Below are 25,876 nucleotides of genomic sequence, written 5' to 3' on the forward strand. Positions count from 1 at the left end.
CTTTCCCACCTGGAGACGGAATCCTCCTTAAAACGTGGAGAGAACAGCGGCCACAGCACCAGCTGACTGCAAGGTGGACAGGACCACACATGGTATTATTCACCATGCATTCGTCTGTCAAGTTAGCTGAAGTAAAGCCATGGACATATCACACTGCTTAAAGTAGCCTCACTGTCATTAGAAAATGACTCAACTCCTGAGAAGCCAGAGAGCAATGGGTTTATGAACCCTTAGAAGGGTTAAGGTTGCTCTTCAGAAAGTTTATGTGTTGAGATTAAAATCTGATTGTAGAAGGAATGTCATCAGGTTCAAATAGTTGTAGATAAAGAGAATTGTATTGCTTACCAAAAATTTTAAGAAATATTCCCAACCTGACGCTGATCAATTCCATTTCACAATCACTCCCGCATCTCCCCTTTTCAGTGAGAGATAGCCAGAAATATCACCACCCCTTTTCCTACAAGACTGTGGAATGGACACTGACAGTGGGGAAATGTAATATGGGCTAGGCAGGTGCAGGCTACAGCAGCCCCACTCAGCTCTTGGTCAGCACTGCAGTGGGTCCCTCCCCCAAGCAAGCCACTGTTAGTGAGCAACTGTCAACCAGCCAACATTAGTGGTCCTGCTGAGCCATGGGTTGGTGCCACAGTGAGCTCCTCCCCATCTTCTGTATAAAAGGAGCCCAAATTTGAACAGAGGGAATTCAGACTTTGTTTTGGGGGGCTCCAAAATCACTGCAGATGGTGACTGTAGCCATGAAATTAAAAGAGGCTTGCTCCTTGGAAGAAAAGTTATGACCAACCTAGACAGCATATTAAAGAGCAAAGACATTACTTTGCCAACAAAGGTCTGTCTAGTCAAAGCTATGGTTTTTCCAGTGGTCATGTATGGATGTGAGAGTTGGACTATAAAGAAAACTGAGCACTGAAGAATTGATGCTTTTGAATTGTGGTGTTGGAGAAAACTCTTGAGAGTCCCTTGGACTGCAAGGAGATCCAACCAGTCCACCCTAAAGGAAATCATTCCTGAATGTTCATTGGAAAGACGGATGCTGAAGCTGAAACTCCAATACTTTGGCCACCTGCTGCAAAGAACTGACTCACTGGAAAAGACCCTGATGCTGGGAAAAATTGAAGGCAGGAGGAGAAGGAGACGACAGAGGATGAGATGGTTGGATGGTATCATTGACTCAATGGACATGAGTTTGAGCGAGCTCTGGGAGTTGGTGATGGACAGGGAAGCCTGTGTGCTGCAGTCCATGGGGTCACAAAGAGTCAGACATGACTCAGCGACTGAACTGATAATGCTCTACACCTATATATTTCATTACCCATTAGACATCACCATTTGGGGACCTAATAGGTATCTTGACCTAATATGTCCAAATCTTACTCTTATTCTCTCCATTTCCTTTGCCCTCCAAAATATCTCCTCCAACAGATTTCCTATCTCAGTAAATGGTAACTCTCAGAAGCATGGATCAAAATGCTTCAAAATCTTTAACATCATCGATTGCTCCCTCTTCCTCCCTCATGCATGTTTCTATGTGTGCATGCACAAATGTAGACACAGATTCAGATACATTGATAGTTCTTTCTTCAAAATATATTAATATTTATAATTTGACCACTTCCCACCACTTCTGCTGTTACCATTCTGGACTAAGCTACCATCATCTCTTTCTTAGAGTCTGTAATAGCTTTCTAACTTGACTTGCTTATGTACTTGTCCCCTTAAATGTATTCTCAGAGTTGCAGCCAAAATGAATCTATTAAAATGTAAGTCAGACTCAGTCTCTCTTTTGCTTAAGACTCTCCAAGTTTCCCATCTCTCAAAGAGTAAAATCCAAACTTCTCCAAAGAGCCTCCAAATGTCTATGCAATCTGATTATTTCTACCTTTCTTGTTAGGCTTCTTATTTTTCACCTCTCTGTCTCTCCACCCTCATTTAGTTTCAGCATGTCTCCCAAATGAGGTAATTTCCCACTTTCCTACCTCACCCACTCCCTTGTACCTAAGCCTAGAAAGAACCATCTGGTCAGCCAAAGCTCAATATGCAATCCATACTGTGTGTGTGTTCACTTTCTAGCTTGTTTATGTGAACATGAAAAATATAAGTATGCTTATTTTTAATTTAGCAAAGAATTTTCATACCAAATTATAGAATTTCTTCAGTATAACATTGGAGTTTCTTTTCTTTCTCTCTGCCTCTTTTTCAATCTTTTTATTTCTTTGTTCCCTACCCCCTCCCACTCTCTCCTTATTCTCTCCCTCTCTCCTATCTGTATACATTTCTACTGCTTTCTTTCCCTGTACTCTGTTCACTCTTTCTCTCAGCTGGTGAAGCACTGAAGATTTATTTTTAACAACAGTTGGACTTTGACTAGCTTGGGGAATTTCCTCCTTCTGCATGTTAGTCTCATATCTCTAAATTCCTTCCTGTCTGTTAATCCTACATCTGATCATGTAAAATACTTAACATTTATAAATAATACATATTATAGGTTTTATATAAGTTATACTGTGTAGAGCTGAAATGAAAGCAAGTGGGCTTTTCAAAAACTTACCAAATTAGCCATTATTTTATATAACTGAATATATTTTTTAAAATATATTCTCATTTTCTATTCTTTCTTTCAATTTCTTTCAGAGAAATTGTCTCTCTTCCAAAGAAGCAAAGAGGGTGACTTAAGATCAGTAAGGTGGTGGAATATGACAGTCCCGGCTTTAGAACCCTGTCATAAAAATGTGGTTTAGCAGCTAACCACGGAAAAGAACACATCTGTGAAAATCCCAGATCCAAGAAATAAAGCTGAAGCAGCACTCCCTCCCACCAACCCCTGGCATGAAAAGCAAGAAAAGCCACATTAGAAGGATAACAGAAGTGGTATCAGTTTTTGCTTTCTTCCCTCCCCCAGGCCAGCTCAGTTGCAGCACCTAAGAGGGTACCTTTGAATCTATGGTTTCTCCAGTGGGGAAATGAGAACCCAAGGCAGATACCGAGCTTTCCTGGTTGTTCCCCAGAGGCCCACTTCTGCCATGTGTCATGGGAAGGCTCTGGGAACTGCAAGACCAGATCATTTCAGGTCAGCTTGCACAAGGGGATGTAGTATAACTTACAGCCAACAGTGAGCAAACCTTGGAGGTGGTACTAGGACCCCTGCCAGTAACATCTCCTCGTCAAAAGTACAGTCAGCAGTCTAATCTCACCTGCAAGGGAACCCAACCTTTGAGAGCAGCATCTGAGAGAACCCAACCTCTGAGCACTAGCCCCTAGCTCTGGCAAACAGACTAGAACACACAGAGGCTCCACCCAACAGTGAAGCTCACTGCCAACAGCGAAACTCCAGCAGATCCCTCTATCAGCAGCAACCAGCCAGGAAAAAAGGCCACGCCCCCTGGTGCCTGTTGCCACACTGCAACAAAATGGCGACCTCAGCAGTTGATCGCCTCTGTAGCTATGCAGTAGTGGGGTTTTGGCGCCCCCCGTCCACAAACTGGACATGCCCTTTGGTGTCAGTGGCCTCCCATGCCAAAATGGTGACCTCAGGGCTTAACTGTCTCTCTGGCTAAGCAACTGTGGTGTTTTGGTGCCCCAACCACAAAGTGGTGTCTATGAATTGGTCAAAACACCTGCTGCACTGCTCTTATTTTCTAATTTATCTTCACTTACCTATGTTCCATGTCTAAATAAATAATATACACAATAATAGTAATAAAAATTTTTCTAACAAACTTCAAATTTCTAGGAAAGATGCAAAACTAAGATCATACATTCAAATGTTCCTCTTAGAATATTAATGTAAAAGTTGCAAACAAGGGAAAATGAAATCAGGGCTGAAGTAAGGAGCGGTGTGAAGAACTGGCCAGAGAGTTTGACAAATTTAAGTTATTTATTTAATTCATGCTTGACTTTGGAACAAAGAAGGGTCCTCGACTTAGAATTACTGCATGTTGGACTTCCATGGTGGCACTGTGGATAAGAACCCGCCTGCCAAATCAGAGGATATGGTTTCTCTCTCTGGTCCAGGAACATTCCACATGCTATGGAGCAACTAAGCCATGTGCCACTGCTGAGTCGGTGCTCTAGAGCCTGTGAGCCACAACTACTGAGCCTGTGGGCTGCAACTACTGAGCCCATGTGCTGCAACTACTGAAGCCTGCACACCTAGAGACTGTGATGATAATAAGAGAAGCCACCACAAGGAGAAGCCCATATAACACAACAAAGAGCAGCCCCTGCTCTCCACACCTAGAGTGTAAAGTGAAAGGGAAGTTGCTCAGTCGTGTCCAACTCTTTGCAACCCCGTAGCCTACCAGGCTTCTCTGTCCATGGGATTCTCCAGGCAAGAATACTGGAGTGGGTTACCATTGCCTTCTCCAGGGGATTCTTCCTGATCCAGGGATCGAACCCAGGTCTCCAGCATTGGAGGCAGACGCTTTAACCTCTGAGCCACCAGGGAAGCCCACATACAAATATATATCCTATAGTCTTTTATGGTTTTGTATTTGCCTTTTTTACTCAATGATATATCTTGTAGATATTCCCATAGAACTTCCTCATTCCTTCTTACACCTGCATATTATTGGAGTTTACAAATGAATTTTAACATTAAATCATCTCTTCATTGATGTACTCTATATCATGTTTTCAAAACTAATTTGTGACTATAATCTAGTATCTGAAATAACCCTATTTGCAAATAAGGTCATATTTGGAGGTACTGGGGGTAATACCTTTGGGGGACACATAATTCAATCCATAAAATCTGCATTGCCAAGAGTGAAGGGAAACTGGCATGCTCATACACTGATAATGAGAGCATGAGTTGTTTAACCTTTTAGAATGGCAATTTGTCAATATGTATTAAAAAATTTTTAATGTGTCTACTTTCTGAAATAGCAATCTCAATATTCTGTTTTGATCCTAGGCAGGTAATTACATAGGAACAAAATTCTGTGGCAGATCAGGTGGTATGATATTCCCATCTCTTTCAGAATTTTCCACAGTTTATTGTGATCCACACAGTCAAAGGCTTTGGCATAGTAAGTAAAGCAGAAATAGATGACCTGCTTCTTGAGAAACCTGTATGCAGGTCAGGAAACAACAGTTAGAACTGGACATGGAACAACAGACAGGTTCCAAATAGGAAAAGGAGTACATCAAGGCTGTATATTGTCACCCTGCTTATTTAACTTATATGCAGAGTACATCATGAGAAACACTGGGCTGGAAGAAGCACAAGCTGGAATCATGATTGCCGGGAGAAATATCAATAACCTCAGATATCCAGATGAACCACCCATATGGCAGAAAGTGAAGAACTAAAGAGCCTCTTGATGAAAGGGAAAGAGGAGAGTGAAAAAGTTGGCTTAAAGCTCAACATTCAGAAAACGAAGATCATGGCATCTGGTCCCATCACTTCATGGCAAATAGATGGCAAAACAGTGGAAACAGTGGCTGAGTTTATTTTTCTGGGCTGCAAAATCACTGCAGATGGTGATTGCAGCCATGAAATTAAAAGACACTTACTCCTTGGAAGGAAAGTTATGACCAACCTAGATAGCATATTAAAAAGCAGAGACACTACTTTGCCAACAAAGGTCCATCTAGTCAAGGCTATGGTTTTTCCTGTGGTCATGTATGGATGTGAGAGTTGGACTGTGAAGAAGGCTGAGCACTGAAGAATTGATGCTTTTGAACTGTGGTGTTGGAGAAGACTCTTGAGAGTCCCTTGGACTGCAAGGAGATCCAACCAGTCCGTTCTGAAGGAGATCAGCCCTGGGTGTTCATTGGAAGGAGTGATGCTGAAGCTGAAACTCCAGTACTTTGGCCACCTGATGTGAAGAGCTGACTCATCTGAAAAGACCCTGATGCTGGGAAAGATTGAGGGCAGGAGGAGAAGGGGATGACAGAGGATGAGATGGCTGGATGGCATCACCGACTCAATGGACATGGGTTTGGGTAGACTCAGGGAGTTGGTGATGGACAGGGAGGCCTGGCGTGCTGCAGTTCATGGGGTCACAAAGAGTCAGACATGACTGAGTGACTGAACTGAACTGAAAATTCTATGTGGAAAAAGAAGGTCTTTGCAGTGTTGTTTATAGCATTAAAATAGAAAATAATTATAAATAATTTGTTAAATGAATTATGATCCACAAGTATGAAGCCATTAAGATGAAGATATCATTGAATTTCATAATGAAATGCTACATTTCCCACTGATAGCAACATTTGTCATTGTCAAGAATGCTGGCTATGGCCTCAGAGGATGGCATTTTCTTTTTAGAGTAACTAAAACAGATAATAAATAATATATGTCTATTGTGATTATTAAAATATTATTACTAACTACTTACATCTAACAACAAAATACAAATGTTGGTGAGGATGTGTGGAAATGGTAACCCTCATGCACTCTTGGTGGGAATGTAAATTGGTGCAGCTACTATGGAAAACAGTATCGAGTTTCCTCAAAAAATTGAAAATGGAATTACCATATGATCCAGCAATTTCACTTACTGATCTGAAGAAAATAAGAACACTAACTTAAAAAGATATATACTCCCCCATCTTCACTGCAGCATTATTTACAATAGCCAAGACATGGAAGCAACCTAAGTTTCCATCCATGGATGAATGGATAAAGAAGATGTGATATATAGATATACAATGGAATATTATTCAGCCACAAAAAGAAGGAAATTTTTGCCATTGGAGACAACATGCAATGACCTTGGGTACATTATGCTAAGTGAAACAAGTCAGACAGAGAAAGACAGATATTGTATCTCACTTATATGTGGAACCCAAAAAACAAAACAAAAAAATCAAGCTCACGGATACAAAGATTAGATTGGTGGTTGCCAGAACCCAAGGGTAGGTGTTAGGTGAAATGGGTGAAGGGAATCAGAAGGTACAAACTTCCAGTTATAAAATAAATAAGTCTTTAGGGTGTTATGTTCATCATGGAGACTATAATTACTACTACTATAAATACTCTACTGCATATGTAAAAGTTATTGAGAGTATATCTTAAAAGTTCTCAGCGTTAAGAAAAAATTCTGTAACTATGTATGGTGATGGATATTAACTAGACTTGCTGTGGTGATCATTTCACAGCACAGACAAATATTGAATCATTATGCTGTACATTTGAAACTAATATGTCAATTATATCTGAAAAAAATATTACTAGCTTGTGTGTACATTTTACTTGAATCATGTACTTAGTGACAAGAAAACAAGCCTACAATATAAAGTTACATAAAAAACAGCTTGTAAGACAGTATCAATATTATGGTCCCATTAATATAAAGATATATTTATGATTAAAAATGCAAACAGAACCTTCTTAAAGGTTACACACCAAACTGTATAATAATCAGTTAATGCACTAAATTCCTCTAAAAAGTTTTTTTCTAGATGGAATTTAAGAATATTTTAATTTACATTTTTTGCTTCTCTGACATTTCTAATTTTTCTATTATGAACGTGCATTGCCTGTGTGATAAAGGCTAAACAAATAGTGGTTTAATGAAATAAGATGGGACTGCTGAAATGGCTAATGATGGGTCTCAAAAGGTGATATCAGGTGAGCAGTACCAAGGAGGGATGGAGAAGTCAGGAGAATGAACAGATGTTGTAGCCCCAGGAACTCTCTCCATTCTGCTGGGTGGACCTCTGGGGTGCCTGGGATGCCCTTGGTCTTTAGGGGCTTGCCTTGCTGTGCTGGGATGCACAGAGCCTTCATCAGGAGCCTGGGTACTCTCTGCCCACAGGCTGTGGTGGGAAGAAGTGGGGCGACTGATCTCAGAGAGGAGGTTGGTTGCAGCAGCAGGAGCACCCCAGAGCAGGAGGTAACTTCCGTCCAAAAATGAAAGCATCACAGTAGGACAATGAAAGTACACTTTGCACATGCAGGCAGTGAAGGTCCTCCTCCCTCCCTCTGCTTGGGGAGAGCTAGACTAGCCAGGCGGAGACTTCCCTCCCACCTTCACAGAACAACTGACCTTCTCCAAAAGGTCATGTTCTCACAAACCTCTAGTCTTTTGAAACTCAGTGTTACCATTCTCAAGAATAGCCTTTTCCCACACCAAATTCTGAATCTCTAAATCCTGTTGTCCTTTGCATGCGTGCATGCTCAGTCACTTCAGTTTCGTCCAACTCTTTGTGACCCTATGGACTGTAGCCCACCAGGCTCCTCTTTCCATAGCATTCTCCAAGCAAGAATACTAGAGTGGGTTGATATGCCCTCCTCCAGGGGATCTTCCTGACCCAGGAATTGAACCAGTGTCTCCTGCGTCTCCTGCATTGCAGGAGGATTCTTTACCCACTGAGCCACCTGGGAAGTCCCCTGTTGTCCTTTAATTCTTTTCAAATATTGCTTTTTTTAGGTTGCCTCACCTGGTCCGAGGATGGAGGGAGAACAAAACACAGACATGCTGTAACACCACAAGGAGATGGAACAGCAGTGTCCAGCTAATGAAAAAAAGGACAAGAGTATCCTACTTTGTAACTTCCATGGAGACAAGTGTTGAAAGTTCCCACCCTTTTATGTAAAAAGTACTGTAAGACATGTGGGCTCCTAAGATATACTCCATTTTGCCAAATACCCTAAAGTTAGTTGGGATTCAGGGTGTCTCCTTCCTAAGGCTCCTACAACTGGTAAGTTTCTAAATAGACATGACTTAAGCCTTAGAAAGCATCACTACGAACAAAGCTAGTGGAGGTGATGGAATTCCAGTTGAGCTCTTTCAAATCCTGAAAGATGATTCTGTGAAAGTGCTGTACTCAATATGCCAGCAAATTTGGAAAACTCAACAGTGGCCACAGGACTGGAAAGGGTCAGTTTTCATTCTAATCCCAAAGAAAGGCAATGTCAAAGAATGTTCAAACTACCACATAATTGCACTCATCTCACATGCTAGTAAAGTGATGCTCAAAATTCTCCAAGCCAGTCTTCAGCAATACATGAACCGTGAACTTCCAGATGTTCAAGCTGGTTTTAGAAAAGGCAGGGGAACCAGAGATCAAATGGCCAATATCCGGTGGATCATGGAAAAAGCAAGAGAGTTCCAGAAAAACATCTATTTCTGCTTTATTGACTAGGCCAAAGCCTTTGACTGTGTGGATCACAGGAAACTGTGGAAAATTCTGAAAGAGATGGGAATACCAGACCACCTGACCTGCCTCTTGAAAAATCTGTAGGCAGGTCAGGAGGCAACAGTTAGAACTGGACATCGAACAACAGACTGGTTCCAAATAGGAAAAGGAGTACGTCAAGGATATATATTGTCACCCTGCTTATTTAATTTCTATGCAGAGTACATCATGAGAAACGCTGGGCTGGAAGAAGCACAAGCTGGAATCAAGATTGCCAGGAGAAATATCAATAACCTCAGATATGCAGATGACACCACCCTTATGGCAGAAAGTGAAGAGGAACTAAAAAGCCTCTTGATGAAAGTGAAAGTGGAGAGTGAAAAAGTTGGCTTAAAGCTCAACATTCAGAAAACGAAGATCAGGGCATCTGGTCCTATCACTTCATGGGAAATAGATGGGGAAACAGTGGAAACAGTGTCAAACTTTATTTTTGGGGGCTCCAAAATCACTACAGATGGTGACTGCAGCCATGAAATTAAAAGACACTTACTCCTTGCAAGAAAAGTTATGACCAACCTAGGTAGCATATTCAAAAGCAGAGACATTACTTTGCCAACAAAGGTCTGTCTAGTCAAGGCTATGGTTTTTCCTGTGGTCATGTATGGTTGTGAGAGTTGGACTGTGAAGAAGGCTGAGCGCCGAAGAATTGATGCTTTTAAACTGTGGTGTTGGAGAAAACTCTTGAGAGTCCTTTGGACTGCAAGGAGATCCAACCAGTCCATTCTGAAGGAGATCAGCCCTGGGATTTCTTTGGAAGGAATGATGCTGAAGCTGAAACTCCAGTACTTTGGCCACCTCACGCAAAGAGTTGACTCATTGGAAAAGACTCTGATGCTGGGAGGGATTGGGGGCAGGAGGAGAAGGGGATGACAGTGGGTGAGATGGCTGGATGGTATCACTGACTCGATGGACGTGAGTTTGAGTGAACTCTGGGAGATGGTGATGGACAGGGAGACCTGGCGTGCTGCAATTCATGGGGTCGCAAAGCGTTGGACATGACTGAGCAACTGAACTGAACTGAACTGAACTGAAGGCTACAGAACAAGTCTCTAAGTTCCATTTATCAATATCCTAGGAATAGCCATTGAGAGGACCTGGCAATGTTTGCCAGACACACTTGTTTCTGAAATGGGAGATTCACTTAAGAAAATAATTCCATGGCTCATTCCTGGACCTCCTGGCTGTGTTCTTGCCACCTTTGTATTGGCGGAGTTAAGCAATATTTTCATGAAACCTTTAGGTCAAAGTTTAGCTCTCCCAACATTGTGGCTTCCCTTTGCTTTCTCTTTTATCACAGGCTAGCCTTAAAGACCTTGATCTTCCAACTCACCATGAGACAGCAGGGCATCACAGTTAAAAGCATGGTCTTGGAAGCCAGTCTGCTTGAGTTCAGCTCTTGGCTCTGACATTACATAACTGTGACAGAACAAATTACTAAATATCTGCATGCCTCAGTTTCCTTAACCTAATGCTACCTACATCACAAGAATGTTTTCTTATCATAAGTTATTATAAGCATTTAAAACAGTGATGGATACGTGCTACAGGTTACAAAATACTTGTTAAATAAATAAATACCTGTACTAGACCGGATTATTTCTGTCCCAACAACATGGCCCAGCAGGTCATACTGATTCAGTCGAGAGCCATCTTGCGCCACTTCCACAGATTTGTTCTTCCCAAGAGTCCAAGAATAAACGACTTCAGCTGTTGTATAGGCATCTAAGGCAAAAAAAAAAAAAAAAAAAAAGTCAACAAGGAAAACGGAAGGGAAAAAAATGATTATCTTTGATAGTAAACTCATATGAGATTGAAATACAACTCTCATCCCAAAAGACTTTTTAATATGTGGTCTGTCTTGAAATGAATTACATTTATCCATGCTTGTATTAAGTACTTGTTGAATAATTATTAATAGTTTACTCTGGACACTATTGCCAACATCCACTGGATTGCAGAAAAAGCAAGGGAATTTCAGAAAAATATCTACTTCTGCTTCATTGAGTATACTAAAGCCTTTGACTGTGTGGATCACAAAAAACTGTGGAAAATTCTTAAAAAGATGGGAATAAACAGACTACCTTACCTGCATCCTGAGAAACCTGTGTGCAGTTCAAGAAGCAACAGTTAGATCCAGACATGGAACAATGAACTGGTTCAACATTAGGAAAGGAGTACATCTAGGCTGCATATTATCACCCTGCTTATTTAATTTATATGCAGAGTATATCATGCAAAATGATGAGGTGGATGAAGCACAAGCTGGAATCAAGATTTCCAGAAGAAATGTCAATAACCTCAGATATGCAGACACCACCCCTATGGCAGAAAGTGAAGGATTAAAGAGTCTCTTGATGAAAGTGAAAGAGGAGCGTGAAGAAGCTGGCTTAAAGCTCAACATTCAGAAAATGAAGATCATGGCATCCAGTCCCATCACTTCATGGCAAATAGATGGAGAAACAGTGGAAACAGTGGCAGACTTTATTTTTGGGGGCTCCAGAATCACTGCCAATGGTGACTGCAGCCATGAAATTAAAAGACACTTACTCCTTGGAATAAAAGTTATGAGCAACCTAGACAGCATATTAAAAAGCAGAGACATTACTTTGCCAACAAAGGTCTGTCTAGTCAAGGCTATGGTTTTTCCAGTATCATTTATGGATGTGAGAGTTGGACTCTAAGGAAACCTGAGCACTGAAGAATTGATGCTTTTGAATTGTGGTGTTGGAGAAGACTCTTGAGAGTCCCTTGGACTGCAAGGAGGTCCATCCTAAAGGAAATCAGTCCTGAATGTACATTGGAAGGACTGATGTTGAAGCTGAAACTCCAATAGTTTGGCCACCTGATGTGAAGAGCTGACTCATTTGAAAAGACCCTGATGCTGGGAAAGATTGAAGGCAGGAGGAGAAAGGGACGACAGAGGATGAGATGGTTGGATGGCATCACTGACTCAATGGACATGAGTTTGAGTAAACTCCAGGAGTTGGTGATGGACAGGGAGGCCTGTTGTGCTGCAGTCCATGAGGTTACAAAGAGTCGGACATGACTGAGCGACTAAACTGAACTGAACTGATTCAAAAATCCATGGGATGCAGCAAATACTAAGAGGGACATCTATGGCAAAAAAAGCCTGTATCAGGAAACAAGAAAACTCTCAAATACACAACCTAACCTACCATCTAAAGGAATTAGAAAAAGGGCAAAGAAAACCAAGAGTCAGCAGAAGGAAGGAAATTATAAAGATTAGAGGAGAAATAAGTTAAGTAGAGACCAAAAAAACCCCCACAACAATGGAAAAGATCAATGAAGGCAAGAGCTGACTTTTTTGAAAAGATAAATGAAATTGCTAAGACTTTAAGCCACTCATTAAAAGAGAGGGAGACCCAAATAAACAAATTAAAAAATGAAAGAGGGGAAATTACAATGACTATCACAGAAACACAGAAAATCATAAGAGAATAGTATGAGCAGTTATATGCCAACAAATTGGACAACCTAGATGAAATGCATAAATTCCTAGAAACATAAACTCTTCCAAAACTGAGTCAGGAAGGAACAGATACTCTGAACAGACTGGTCACTAGTAGGAAATTAAATCAGTAATCAAAAAACTCTCAAAAAAACAAAAGTCCAGGACTAGACAGTCTCACAGGGAAATTCTACCAAATATATAAAGAATTAATATCTATCCTTCTCAACTATTCCAAAACATTGAAGAGTAGAAAACATCCCCAAATTCATTCTACAAGGTCATTATTACCATGATATCCAATTAGACAAAGACACTACAAAACAGAAAATTATAGGCCAATATCTCTGATTTTTATATAGATATAAAAATCTTCAATAAAATATTATCAAACCAAATCTAGCAATATGCAAAAAAGAACTATATACCATTGTCAAGTGCAAACTATTCTAGGATGCAATCATGGTTCAGTATCCACAAATCAATCAATGTGGTACACCTCATTAACAAAAAGAAGACAAAGGCACATGATCATCTCAATAGATGTGGAAAAATTTTACAAAATTCAACACCCATTCATAACAAAAACTCTCCAGAAAGTGAGCATAGAGGCAACATATCCCAAAATAATAAAAGCCATCTAGGACAAACCCACAACTAATGTTATAGTCAATGGTAAAAAGCTGAAAGCTTTTCCTCTAAAATCAGGGAATAAGACAAGGATGCCCAATCTCACCATCTTTATTTAACATAATATTGGAAGTCCTATTCACAGCAATCAGACAAGAAAAAAATGGCATCCACATTAGAAGGAGGGAGATAAAATGGTCACTATTTACAAATGACATAATACTATATATATAAAATGCTAGTCACCACCAGAAAAGTATTAGAACTAATAAATTAATTCAGCAAAGTTGTAGGATTCAAGATTAATATACAGAAATCTGTTGCTGTTCTATACACCACTAAGAAACTATCATAGAAAGGCAAATAAACAATCCCATTTATATCAAAAAGAATAAAATATGAAGGAATAAATTTAACCAAGGAAATGAAGGATCTATATTCTGAAAACTATAAATCATTAATGAAGGAAATGGAAGATCACACAAACAAATATAAATGTAGCCAATATTGATGGACTAGAAAAGTTAATATTGTTAAAATGTCTGCATTGTTCAAAGAAATTCACAGATTTAACACAATCCCTAACAAAATACACATGCCATTTTTCACAGAACTAGAACAAATAGTCCTAAAATTTGTGTGGAAGCACAAAAGACCCTGAAGAGCTAAAGCAATCTTGAGAAAAAAACCACAAAGCTTGAGGCATCATGCTCTCTGACTTCAGATTGTATTACAAAGCTCCAGTAATCAAAACAGTATGATACCACACAAAAATAGAAATATAGATCAATGGATCAGTATAGAAAGCACAAAAATAAACTCATGCACCTATGGCAAATTAATCTATGACAAAGGAGGCAAGAATATACAGTGGAAAAAAGATAGCCTCTTCAATAAGTGGTGCTGTGAAAACTGGCAGCTACAATGTCAAAACATTAAATCAGAACACTCCTTGCACACTATATACAAAAATAAACTCAAAATGGACTAAAGACCTAAATGTAAGACTGGAAATCATAAAACTCCTAGAAGAAAACATAGGTAGAGCAGTCTTTGACATAAGAGTTAGCAATATATTTTTGGATTGTCCCTTTAAGCAAAGGAAACAAAAAGATAAATAAACACATAGGACCTAATTAAACAAAACATTTTGCACAGCAAAGGAAACCAACTAAGAAACTTGATTTAAAAATATAGAGAAGACCTGAATAGACATTTCCCCAAAGACATATAAATGTTCAATAATTAGTCACCTGAAAAGATGCCCAATATTACTAACCGTCAGAGAAATGCAAATCAAAACCACAATAAAATATCACTTCACATGAGTTATAATGGCTGTCGTCAAAAAGATCCCAAATAATAAATTTGGAAAGGATGGATAGACTTGGTAAGGATGTTGAGAAAAGGGAACACTTATACACTAGTACACTGTTAGTGGGAATGTAGATTGATGTAGCCATTGTGGAAAATAGTATGGAGGTTTCTCAAAAAACTAAAAACAGAACTACCATATGACCCAGCAATTCCACTCCTGGGAATATATTTGCAGAAAATGAAAACACTAATTTGAAAAGATATCTGTACCCCAGTGTTCATAGCAGCAGTATTTGCAATAGGCAAGATACAGAAGCCAACTTAAATGTTCAACAGATGAATGTATATGATATAGTGTGTGTGTGTGTGTGTGTGTGTGTGTGTGTGTGTGTGTGTGTGTAAATGGATACTGTTGTTTAGTCACTAAGTCATGTCCAACTCTTTGTGACCAACATGTACGGTAGCCCGCCAGGCTCCATCTGTCCATGGGATTTTCAAGGCAAGAATACTGGAGTGGGTTGCCATTTCCTTCTCCAGGGGATCTTCCTGACCCAGGGACCAAACCCACATCTCCTGCATTGGCAGGCAGATTCTTTACCACTGAGCCAACCAGGGAAGCCTAAAATGGGATATTAGCCACAAAAAGAAAGAAATTTTGATATTTGCAACAACATGGATAGACTTTGAGGCTTTTATGTTCAGCAAAATAAGTCAGACAAAGAAAGACACATACTATTTGTAATCACTTATATACAGAATCTAAAAATTCCAACAAACTAATGAATATAAGAAAACAGAAACAGACTCCTAGATGCAGGGAACAAACTAGTGCTTATCAGTGGGGAGAGGAACTAGGCAATGGCAAGATAGGGGTAGAGGATTAAGAGGCACAAACCACTATGTATAAAGTACATAAATTACAAGAAAATACTGTGCAGCACAAGGAATACAGCCAATAATTTATAATAACTTTAAATAGAATATAATTTATTAAAATATTGAATCACTAGGGTATACATCTGAAAGTAATATAATATTTTAAATTAACTATACTTTAAGTTTTTAAAAAATGAAATAAGGGTTTTAGTACATAGGCTATAAGGTCTGTGGGCATGACTGAAATAGAGATGACATGGCCAGACGTATGCTCTAGAAAGATTGTTCAACCAGCAGTATGGATGACTGGTTGGAGAGAATGAAACTAATGCCAAAACAGTAGTTACAAAGGCCATCACAATGTTTTGTGTGAATGGCATTTAGGACAAAATATATAGTATTAGTGGGATGAATTGAGTGGAACAGGGAGGAGATCTCAGTGGCAGGTTATAACTATGGCTTGGCTTCCCTGATAGCTCAGTTGGTAAAGAATCCGCCTGCAATGCAGGAGACCCCAGTTGGATTCCTGGGTTGGGAAGATCCCCTGGAGAAGGGATAGGCTACCCACTCCAGTATTCTTGGGCTTCCCTTGTGGCTCAGCTGGTAAAGAATCAGCCTATAATGCGGGAGACCTGGGTTTGATCCCTGAGTTGGGAAGATCCCCTGGAGAAAGGAAAGGCTAACCACTCCAGTATTCTGGCCTGGAGAATTCCATGGACTGTATAGTCCATGGGGTCACAAAGAGTCAGACATGACTGAGTGACTTTCACTTTCAAGAAAGGAAAGGAGGAAGTGTAAGGAAGGATTCTAGATAACCATGAGTTTGTAGCTTTTGCAAGTACTTGACTCATGATGGAATTCATTCACCTATCGGGGAATAGAAATCTTTCCCTTCAGGCCTTCTCTTTCTTCTCTTCTCCCTGCCTGTCCCATGGGTTTCTTTAAACCCTCAATTTCCCTCCCAGTTGAGTCCTTCTCCTCAAGTTCGATCTTTTTTTTTCCCCCATGGAGGAGCAGACTTAGAGAGGTGTGGGGAATGGATGCTGCAGAAAGGAGACTTATCAGACAATAAGAACTACAGCACTCCTAGAATGGCCCCCTTAACAAAAATTGTATTGGCTATGATGCCACAAGCATCTGCTTGCCTTTGGTTGCTTTGCCAAATGCCTCCTTCTGTTACTTGAGCCTTGGTATGTGCCAGGCTCCAGGAATATGAGAAGTAAAAATCAGTCCTGCCACAATAGCACAAATGAGCAAGAATTCCCTTTGAACTCATACTGTCAGAAACTGCTTGCTTGCTTGCTTGTTTTATTCAGTCACTCATATACTGAGACATTATAATAGATGGTTAATGTACAGAAGTCATAAGACATTTGAGGTCCCAACCCTTCATTGAACTTATAAGTCTAGTACAGAAAGAAAATATGTAAGTAAATAAAGAAGATAATATCGTACAGTGATAAGTGCTATAAAAAATGAAACAGAGTTTATGAGGTGGGGAGGAGTTTAATTAGATACAGTGATCAGAGCAGATCCCTTTGAGGGGGTGGCTTTTTAGCAGAAAAATGGAAGATGAGCAAAAGCCAGAGTTCGATGGAGAATATTTCATGCGCCAAACAAACAAAAAACAGAAAGTGTAAACTCTTCCGAGTGGGAAATATTCTGCAGTGTCACAGTGTTCTAGGAACTGGAAGAAAGCCAATGGAAAGGGGAAAGAGATATGAGATGAGGTTGAAGAGGTTAACGACAACCTGATCACAAGATCTAAACCAAGACACAAAACACAGAAGGTTTCAGAGAAAAAATACCCAGCTTGGTTTGGGCATATTCAGTAAGAATACAAGAGTTCTGATGAACATAACAACTACAGCCTAAGGTTGGCATACTATGAAACCAAGTGGAAATAAACACTCCATAGGTTTATAACTAATTCAAATACTTAAAACTGTCAAGATTTTAAAATATCCAAAGTTACAGGGTAAGTTATAGGCAAGTATGCATGTGTGCCAAGTTGCTTCAGTTGTGGCTGACTCTTTGCAACCCTGTGGATTGTAGCCCACCAGGCTCCTCTGTCAGAGAGTTACTGGCAAATCAGGACAAATTTGGACTTCTGGCATGAGGTATATGTGTTTATGCAGCTATTGAAATGATCATGTGGCTTTTTTGTCCTTTACTTTATTGATATGGTGTATTACATTGATTGATTTTTGGATATAAAGACAACTTTATATCCCTGGAATAGATCTCACTTGAAGATAGTGGGTAATTCATTTATAGGCTTTTTTATTTGTTTTTTATTTTATTTATTTTGTTGAAGACTTTTATGTCTATAGTCTTAAAGAATTCATAAAGAATATTTGTCTGTAGTTTTCTTGTGATCTTTGGTTTTGGTATCATGGTAATACTGACCTGACTGTATGTTCTTCCTCATCTGTATTATACAAGACTTTGGGAAGACTTAGTGTTCATTCGTCTTTAAATGTTTGATAAAATTCAATGGTGAAACCATCTGGGTCTGGGTTTTTGCTTGTGGGAAGTTATAAAATTACTAATTAAGTCCTTTGTTATAGGTCCAGTAAAAATGTCTACTTTTTTCTCAGTCACTTCCAGTAGTTTGTGTATTAGTAGTAATTTTTCCATTTCATCTAGGCTCTCTCATTTGTTGACATGTAATTTGCAGCTTGTGTTATTTTATAATCCTGTTTATTTCTGTAAGATCAGTAGTGATGTCCTTATTTCATGATTTGATTATTCTCTTGTTTTGTGCGTCTGTGTTTTGTATTCTCTCTTTCATCAGTCTAGCTAAAGGTTTATCAATTTATTGATTTTTTCAAAAAAACACTTTTACATTATTTGATTCTGTTTAATGTTTTTCTATTTTCTGTTTCATTTAATTTCACTCTAATGTTTATTATTTTCTTCTATCTGCTTGTTTTGAATTTAGTTTGCTCTTCTCTTTCTAGTTTCTTAAGGTGGAAGTTCAGGTTATTGATTTTAGATCTTTCTTCTTTTTGATACAGTCTTTACAGTTATAAATTTTCCTCTAAACACTGCTTTAAGCTGTATTTACATTGTACATAATTTTCATTAATTTCAAAATATTTTCTAATTTCCCTTATGAATTTTTCTTTGACACATTTTTTTTTGTTTAGGAATATGCTGTTTAATTTCAGCATATTTGTGAATTTCCCAAATTCCCTTCCATAATTGATTTTTAATTTCATTCAAGTGAGGTTAGATAACACACTTCATACGGTTCCAGTACTTTTAAACTGACTGCACCTTGTTTTAAGGCCTAACATACAGTTTACCATAGAAAATATTCCATGTGCACCTCAGAATAATGGGTGTTATTATTTGGTAGAGTGCAATATAAATGCTGCTGCTGCTGCTGCTAAGTCGCTTCAGTCGTGTCCGACTCTGTGCAACCCCATGGACTGCAGCCTACCAGGTTTCTCCGTCCCTGGGATTCTCCAGGCAAGAACACTGGAGTGGGTTGCCATTTCCTTCTCCAGTACATGAAAGTAGAAAGTGAAAGTGAAGTCGCTCAGTCATGTCTGACTCTTAGCGACCCCATGGACTGCAGCCTACCAGGCTCCTCCATCCATGGGATTTTCTGGGCAACAGTACTGGAGTGGGGTGCCATTGCCTTCTCCAATATAAATGCTAATTAGACCTAATTGGTTTGTATCATGTTCAAGTCTTCTATTTCTATGTTGATGTTCTGTCTAGTTGCTCAATGGAAGTGGAATATTAAAATGTTTAGTTTTTTTTATTATTGAATATTCTATTTCCCCTTTCTATTCTTGTCAGTTTTGCTCTGTGCATTTTGGGTTTCTAGGTGCAATCATCTTTATAATTGTTATATCTTCCTGATGAATTGATCCTTTTTATCATTATGAAATCTTCAAGGCTTCTTCAGAATGGGGGTGAAGAGGATCAGAACATGGTTCTCTCGCCTTATTGAGAATCAGCCATTTCTCTTGACTAACAACACTCCTCAGACTGTTGTGAGCCTTTGCTTAGAGTTTGGAGAAAGTTTATTTTGACAACTTTTGAAAATGTTCTTGTTGCTTTTATTGAAGAGTGGATTTTCAGAAGTTCTCACTTTACCATTCCAGAATTGCTTCCTTATTAGTTTTCAAAGTCAATATTAACTGCCCACTTAAGAATTTAAACCACTCTCTCCTTCTTAACATACTTAATTTGCTTCTAGGACAGTATGTTCCCTTAAGTTTCCTCTTACTACACCTGTCCTATCCTTCACATTTACTGAGTTATTCTCTTCTCTTTAGCCTCTAAATGTTATAGTGATTCAGGAAACAGTCTTTGACACTCTTATCTACATGCAGTCAACTCCTCCAGCCTTATGGCTTTAAATACCATCTAAATGGATGAAACTTCAATTAAATATCCAGTCTGCTGGCTCAGATGGTAAAGAATCTGCCTACAATGCAGGAGACCCACGAACAATCCCTGAGTACGGAAGATCCCCTGGAGGAGGGATTGGCTACCCACTCCAATAATCTTGCCTGGAGAAACCATGGACAGAGGAGCCTGGTGGGCTACATTCCATGGGGTCCCAAAGAGTTGGGCATAACTGAGAGACTAATACGTACTAGATATCTTTCCTGAAGCCAGACTTACATTCCATATATTCAGCACCCAGAAGCACTAGTTGTGTCCCTTATCAAGCATAAACCCCATCAAGTGTAACCACTATCCTGACTATTGTTTCTATGTGTATGTAATTTCCTTCCTGGCATTTATTGGGAAATGTATATATTTTATTGAAAATCAAATAATGAGAAAAATAGTTGAGAAATAAGCAAAATGGAAACATAATTCTCCTATAAAAATTAAAGCTTAACAATAGACATAGAATCATTACTGGATTAAAGAAATCTACTAATGTCAAGTCAAAGCAAGAACAGGAAATGCTGGCACACTGAGTCAAAAGTGTTGAAATTCCAAGTATCAGCACAGGAATATATGTTGATCTGATCACTTGATTTTGCTTATCATAAGTGTATGTTTATAGCCATTACTCCTTGGGAGAAAAGTTATGACCAACCTAGATAGCATATTGAAAAGCAGAGACATTACTTTGCCAACAAAGGTCTGTCTAGTCAAGGCTATGGTTTTTCCAGTGGTCATGTATGGATGTGAGAGTTGGACTGTGAAGAAAGATGAGCACTGAAGAATTGATGCTTTTGAACTCTGGTGTTGGAGAAAACTCTTGAGAGTCCCTTGGACTGCAAGGAGATCCAACCAGTCGATTCTAAAGGAGATCAGCCCTGGGATTTCTTTGGAAGGAATGATGCTAAAGCTGAAACTCCAGTACTTTGGCCACCTCACGTGAAGAGTTGACTCACTGGAAAAGACTCTGACGCTGGGAGAGATTGGGGACAGGAGGAGAAGGGGACGACAGAGGATGAGATGGCTGGATGGCATCACTGACTCGATGGATGTGAGTCTGAGTGAACTCCGGGAGTTGGTGATGGACAGGGAGGCCTGGCGTGCTGCAATTCATGGGGTCGCAAAGAGTCGGACACGACTGAGCGACTGAACTGAACTGAACTGATACTGCTAATGGTGAGTCATTTTTAGTCTTCTTGCCTGGGAAATCTCATGGACAGTGGAACCTCACTGGCTATAGTCCACAGAGTCACAAAGAGTTGGACACGACTGAAGTGAATTAGCATGCATAGCCGATTAACAATGTTGTGATAGTTTCAGGTGAACAGCAAAGGGGCTCAGCCATACATATATATGTATCCATTCTCCTACAAACTCCCCTCCCATCCAGGCTGCTAAGTAACATTGAGCAGAGTTCCCTGTGCTATACAGTAAGTTCTTGTTGATTATCTATTTTAAATGTAGTGTGTAAATGTCTATCCCAACCCCCCTAACTGTTCCTTCTTGCTGGCAACCCCAGCAACCATAAATTCATTTTCTATTACTTTTTTATATATATCATCCAGCAGCAGCCCTATGGTCAGGGCAAAACTTGAATTCCAAGCTGCAATCCATGGCCACAATTGGAAAGTACCACCAAGAATGAAGGGGCTTCCCTGGTGGCTCAGATGGTAAAGAATCTGCCTGCAATATAAGTGACCTGGGTTCAATCCCTGGGGTGGGAACATCCCCTGAAGAAGGGAATGGTAACACACTCCAGGATTCTTGCCTGGAGAATCCCATGGAAGGAGGAGCCTGGCAAGCTATAGTCTATGGGGTGGGAAAGAGTCAGACACAACTGAGCAACACACACACCAAGAATAAAGGAGGTTGTACCCTATCTCCAGAACTTTAGTCTTTTCAATCCTTATTGCTCAACAGTTCTAGGTTTCCTAATTGTTCATGAGGGGAGCTTGTTCACTCACGAACAACTCTATCCTACATAGAATGGAAGTAATACTTACCTAACTTGATAGTAAATCCATTAGGACAGAATCTATAAGTCATCCTTGAGTTCTCTTCTTGTGATAATCTATATCTAATTCATTGGAGGATGCTTTGGGATTGTCCTTCACGATGTGTCCAGAATTAGAATCTTATCACTTATGCCACTATCACTCTGATATGAGCCATCATCATCTCTCAACTGAAATATTACAATAATCTATTAACTGGACTCCCTGCTTCTATCTTTCTCATACTTATTTTTAAAAGAGTATCCATAATGATTCTTGAAAAATCAAAATCAGATAATATATCTAAATATTCCAATAACTCCACTTTCCCTCAGAATAAAATTCAAAGCGCTTTACTGTCCATCAAGACTGCAGATGACCTGACCCCCTCTTTGATCTCACATCTGGCACTTTGATGTTCTTTAACAAGTCAGATACATTTCTGACTCAGGGTCTTGTCCCTGGCTGTTCCCTATAACTACAGTATTATTTCCACAAATATCTGTCTTGTTAAATCTTTTGCCTCCTCAAACTTTCTGCCCAAATGTCACTTTTTCAAAGAAGACTACACTGATTACTTTATTTTAAATTTCAATGGCAATGCCTATCTTCCACCTAGACATGATTGACTCCACCTTCTTCTGCAGTACTTTTATGTCTTCTTATGGTGTGTCTCATTTTACAACATACTTTATACTTTAATTTTTAATCTAGTGTTTATTTTCTCTTTTGCCATCACTCTCTCCTCTATATAAGCTCCACAAGGGCAGGGTCTTTGTTTTATTCATGGATGCATTCCAAGCTCCTATAATAGAGCCTGGCCTACAGGAGATAATTTGTAAATTTGGACAATGATTGAAAAAAAATATGTCACACGTAATTATTTGGGTCTTTTCAAATGCACTTTCTACATTAAAATACAGAGATAAATATAATTTAGAGATGATAAACACAGACTATGATATATTGCTCCAAGTGTAGTTCAGTTCAGTCACTCAATCATGTCTGACTCTTTGCGACCCCATGGACTGCAGCACACCAGGCCTCCCTGTCCATCATGAACTCCTGGAGTTTGCCCAAACTCATGTTCATTGAGTCAGTGATGCCATCCAACCATCTCATCCTCTATCGTCCCCTTCTCTTCCTGCCTTCAATCTTGCCCAGCATCAAGGTCTTTTCAAACGAGTCAGTTCTTCGCATCAGGTGGCCAAAGTATTGGAGTTTCAGCTTGAACATCAGTCCCTCCAATGAATACTCAGGACTGATCTCCTTTAGGATGGACTGGTTGGATCTCCTTGCAGTCCAAGGGACTCTCAAGAGTCTTCTCCAACACCACAGTTCAAAAGCATCAATTCTTCGGCACTCAGCTTTCCTTATAGTCCAATTCTCACATCCACACATGACTACTGGAAAAACCATAGCCTTGACTAGACAGACCTTTGTTGGCAAAATAATGTCTCTGCTTTTTAATATGCTGTCTAGGTTGGTTATAACTTTCCTTCCAAGGAGTAAGCGTCTTTTAATTTCATGGCTGCAGTCACCATCTGCAGTGATTTTGGAGCCCAAAAAATAAAGTCTGCCACTGTTGCTCTGATGACTCCCAAGTTAAACTTACTCTGAAATTCTTAGTCAGAAACTCACTCAAATTCTACTCGATTTTGATTTTTCTAATTATCTGAAAATGGGCTATGTATGTACTTATTTCTCTGCCAGATTTACAGCTATTGGCAAGGGCAATACTCTATTAAAAGGAGAAAATTTCCCATCTCTTACTGTTTATCATTCGCTGTAGAGAATTAGATAGAAGTATACGAAGATGCACATAGAATAGGAATTTTAAAAATATAAACACCTTCTGTTAGAAGGATCTTGTCTTTAGGAACCTATTATTGTGCTTTATATTAGCTCTGTCTTGGCTTGTCTTATGGATAATTTAGGAAACAGATGTTAATGTTATAAGCTAATGACAAAGAAATTAGTCTAAAATGGTGAAATAACGTTTGCTTCCTAAAATGAAAACTCTATTAAAGGTTAAATCTCCTCCTGATCAGTTAGTACTACTCCACCCCACTCCCCTTCCCCACTTACATACTAGCCCAAATTAAAACTCTCAGCTTTTGAAATTACTAAGGGACAGAATAGGAACTATGTCATTTTTTTTGGAGGAGGGGAGATCAGAAAACAGAAAGTAAGAAAATACATACAGCTTCCAAACTTCAGTGGGCAGGCATGCACATCCATAGGAAAATCTTCCAAATGCATGGGACACTCAGCATGAATTGTTAACCTAAAAGGAAGAACAGAACATGAAATTAAGCTAAAATGAATGGTATTAAACATGGAGATAGGTTTCCATTCACCAACAGTGGAGTGCTGCTAAAAAAAAAACCAAAAATTTGTTTGTTTAGGTTCACTGAGATCTAAGATTTTATGAACACAAGGGATGGATTAACTGGACTAGAGAGCCTCTCAAAGCAGCATTCAGTATTCAGATTTTTAGATCAGATATGAATCCATTTTACCACCTTTAGGAAAACAAATATCATTTATCTGTCCTAGCTGAGCTCCCTTAGCTACCTGCCCACCAAAGCAGCATGGAAACACCAGGTTCTGAGTCATTCAGTCCTGATAGCAGTTTAATTGCCTGTGTGAGTGTGTGCTGTCACTCAGTTGTGTCTGACTCTTTAAAACTCCATGGACTGTAGCCTGCCAGGTTCCTCTGTCCATGGAATTTTCCAGGCAAGAATAGTGAAGTGGGTTGCCATTTCCTTCTCCAGGGATCTCCCCACCCAGGGATCGAATTCACATCTCTTGCATCTCCCACACTGGCAGGCAGATTCTTTACCACTGTACCACCTTGGAAGCCCAGCAGTTTATTTCTGAAATAATTCTCCTCAGCAGGCTATCGTGTGAATTAAAAAAATTGAGAGACTGCACTGGAGAGGAGGGATGTGTAGAAAGGATACCTTTAACCTGATAATAAGCACAAAAGATGGCTCTGCTGAAGGTGATTCTTGCAGAACACATACACATATTTGCACATTCATGTACACACACAGCAGCTGGCAAGAAAAAAAAAATTACAAAGTTTATGGAGGACATCAAACACCTTAAAGGTCAAGTATGAAGAACTCATGTGCTCTTAATAGGGACAACATGTAGGAGAGACTGTTCACAGATTCCTCAATCGAAATCTAGACTGGGTAAGACTTGCCATACCCACATACTCAATCTCTGGCATTACTGTCTAATCAGTTCTAAAATTTCCTGTCTTTTTCCTTCATATATTTTGAGCCTCAACTTTCTTTGTCCTAGGAAGTAACCTGCTATGTGGAAATGGGAATTGCAAAAATTCATAATTATTTGACAGCTAACTTTGATGAGCTTTTTCTAGCTAACCTGTATACCCCCTGGTTATACTGGATTCAATCCCTGCCATCCTCTTAAGAGTTTTAGGTGGCCAACTGGCAATAATCTCTTATCCTGGCTAACTGTTAAACTTGATAAATGTGTACCACCTCATAAATGATCACAGTAGCAATACTGGATACTGCTCAAATCAGGCTGACTAAAGCAAACATGCTCAGGTGTTTATTAGCAAGAACTCTAGGCTGGAAGGCAGAAACCAAGTGTGTGCCCTTTAGCAAATATTTACCCACCTCTTATTTTCCATTTCCTTATCTAAATAGTAAGAGGTTAAAACTAGACGGCAAGTATCCTTGCAGCTCTAACTAATCCCTTGGATATTTATAAAATTTCCCATGTGTCTTGGACAAAAGCTCAATTCTCAAGTCAGCCTGCAATATTCCACCAATCTACTCTTTATTCCTAAGGCATAAGTAGGGAATTTCAGGACTCAGAGAACCTGATACAAGAGAAATATCTTTCATTGAGAAGCCTGCTCCTGTTGGATACATAAAAGATTTCATGAGGGCTTAATAAAGAAAACTGTGTTCCTTTTATCCACTTAGTATTTCCAAGATACTGCCTATTATGAGTAATGCCG

The 25,876-nt window shown here is 39.4% G+C and overlaps 1 protein-coding gene across 2 annotated transcripts in view; it reads right to left on the reverse strand.

Moving 5' to 3' along the window:
• The window catches only part of GABRA3 (gamma-aminobutyric acid type A receptor subunit alpha3), a 241,699-nt gene that overhangs the window by 31,185 nt on the left and 184,638 nt on the right, over nt 1–25,876 (reverse strand). For both annotated transcript variants that reach the window (XR_009734880.1, XM_061408863.1), the window contains exons 6-7: nt 24,075–24,157; nt 10,744–10,887 (exon numbers count right to left, since the gene is read on the reverse strand). Coding sequence is in view for 1 of the 2 variants with exons in the window: in XM_061408863.1 (XP_061264847.1) it covers nt 10,744–10,887; nt 24,075–24,157 (227 nt within the window). In the remaining variant the exon portion in view is untranslated. The remainder of the gene's footprint in view (nt 1–10,743; nt 10,888–24,074; nt 24,158–25,876) is intronic.

This window comes from Bos javanicus, chromosome X (genome assembly GCF_032452875.1).
Source record: "Bos javanicus breed banteng chromosome X, ARS-OSU_banteng_1.0, whole genome shotgun sequence".
NCBI classification, from domain to species: domain Eukaryota; kingdom Metazoa; phylum Chordata; class Mammalia; order Artiodactyla; family Bovidae; genus Bos; species Bos javanicus.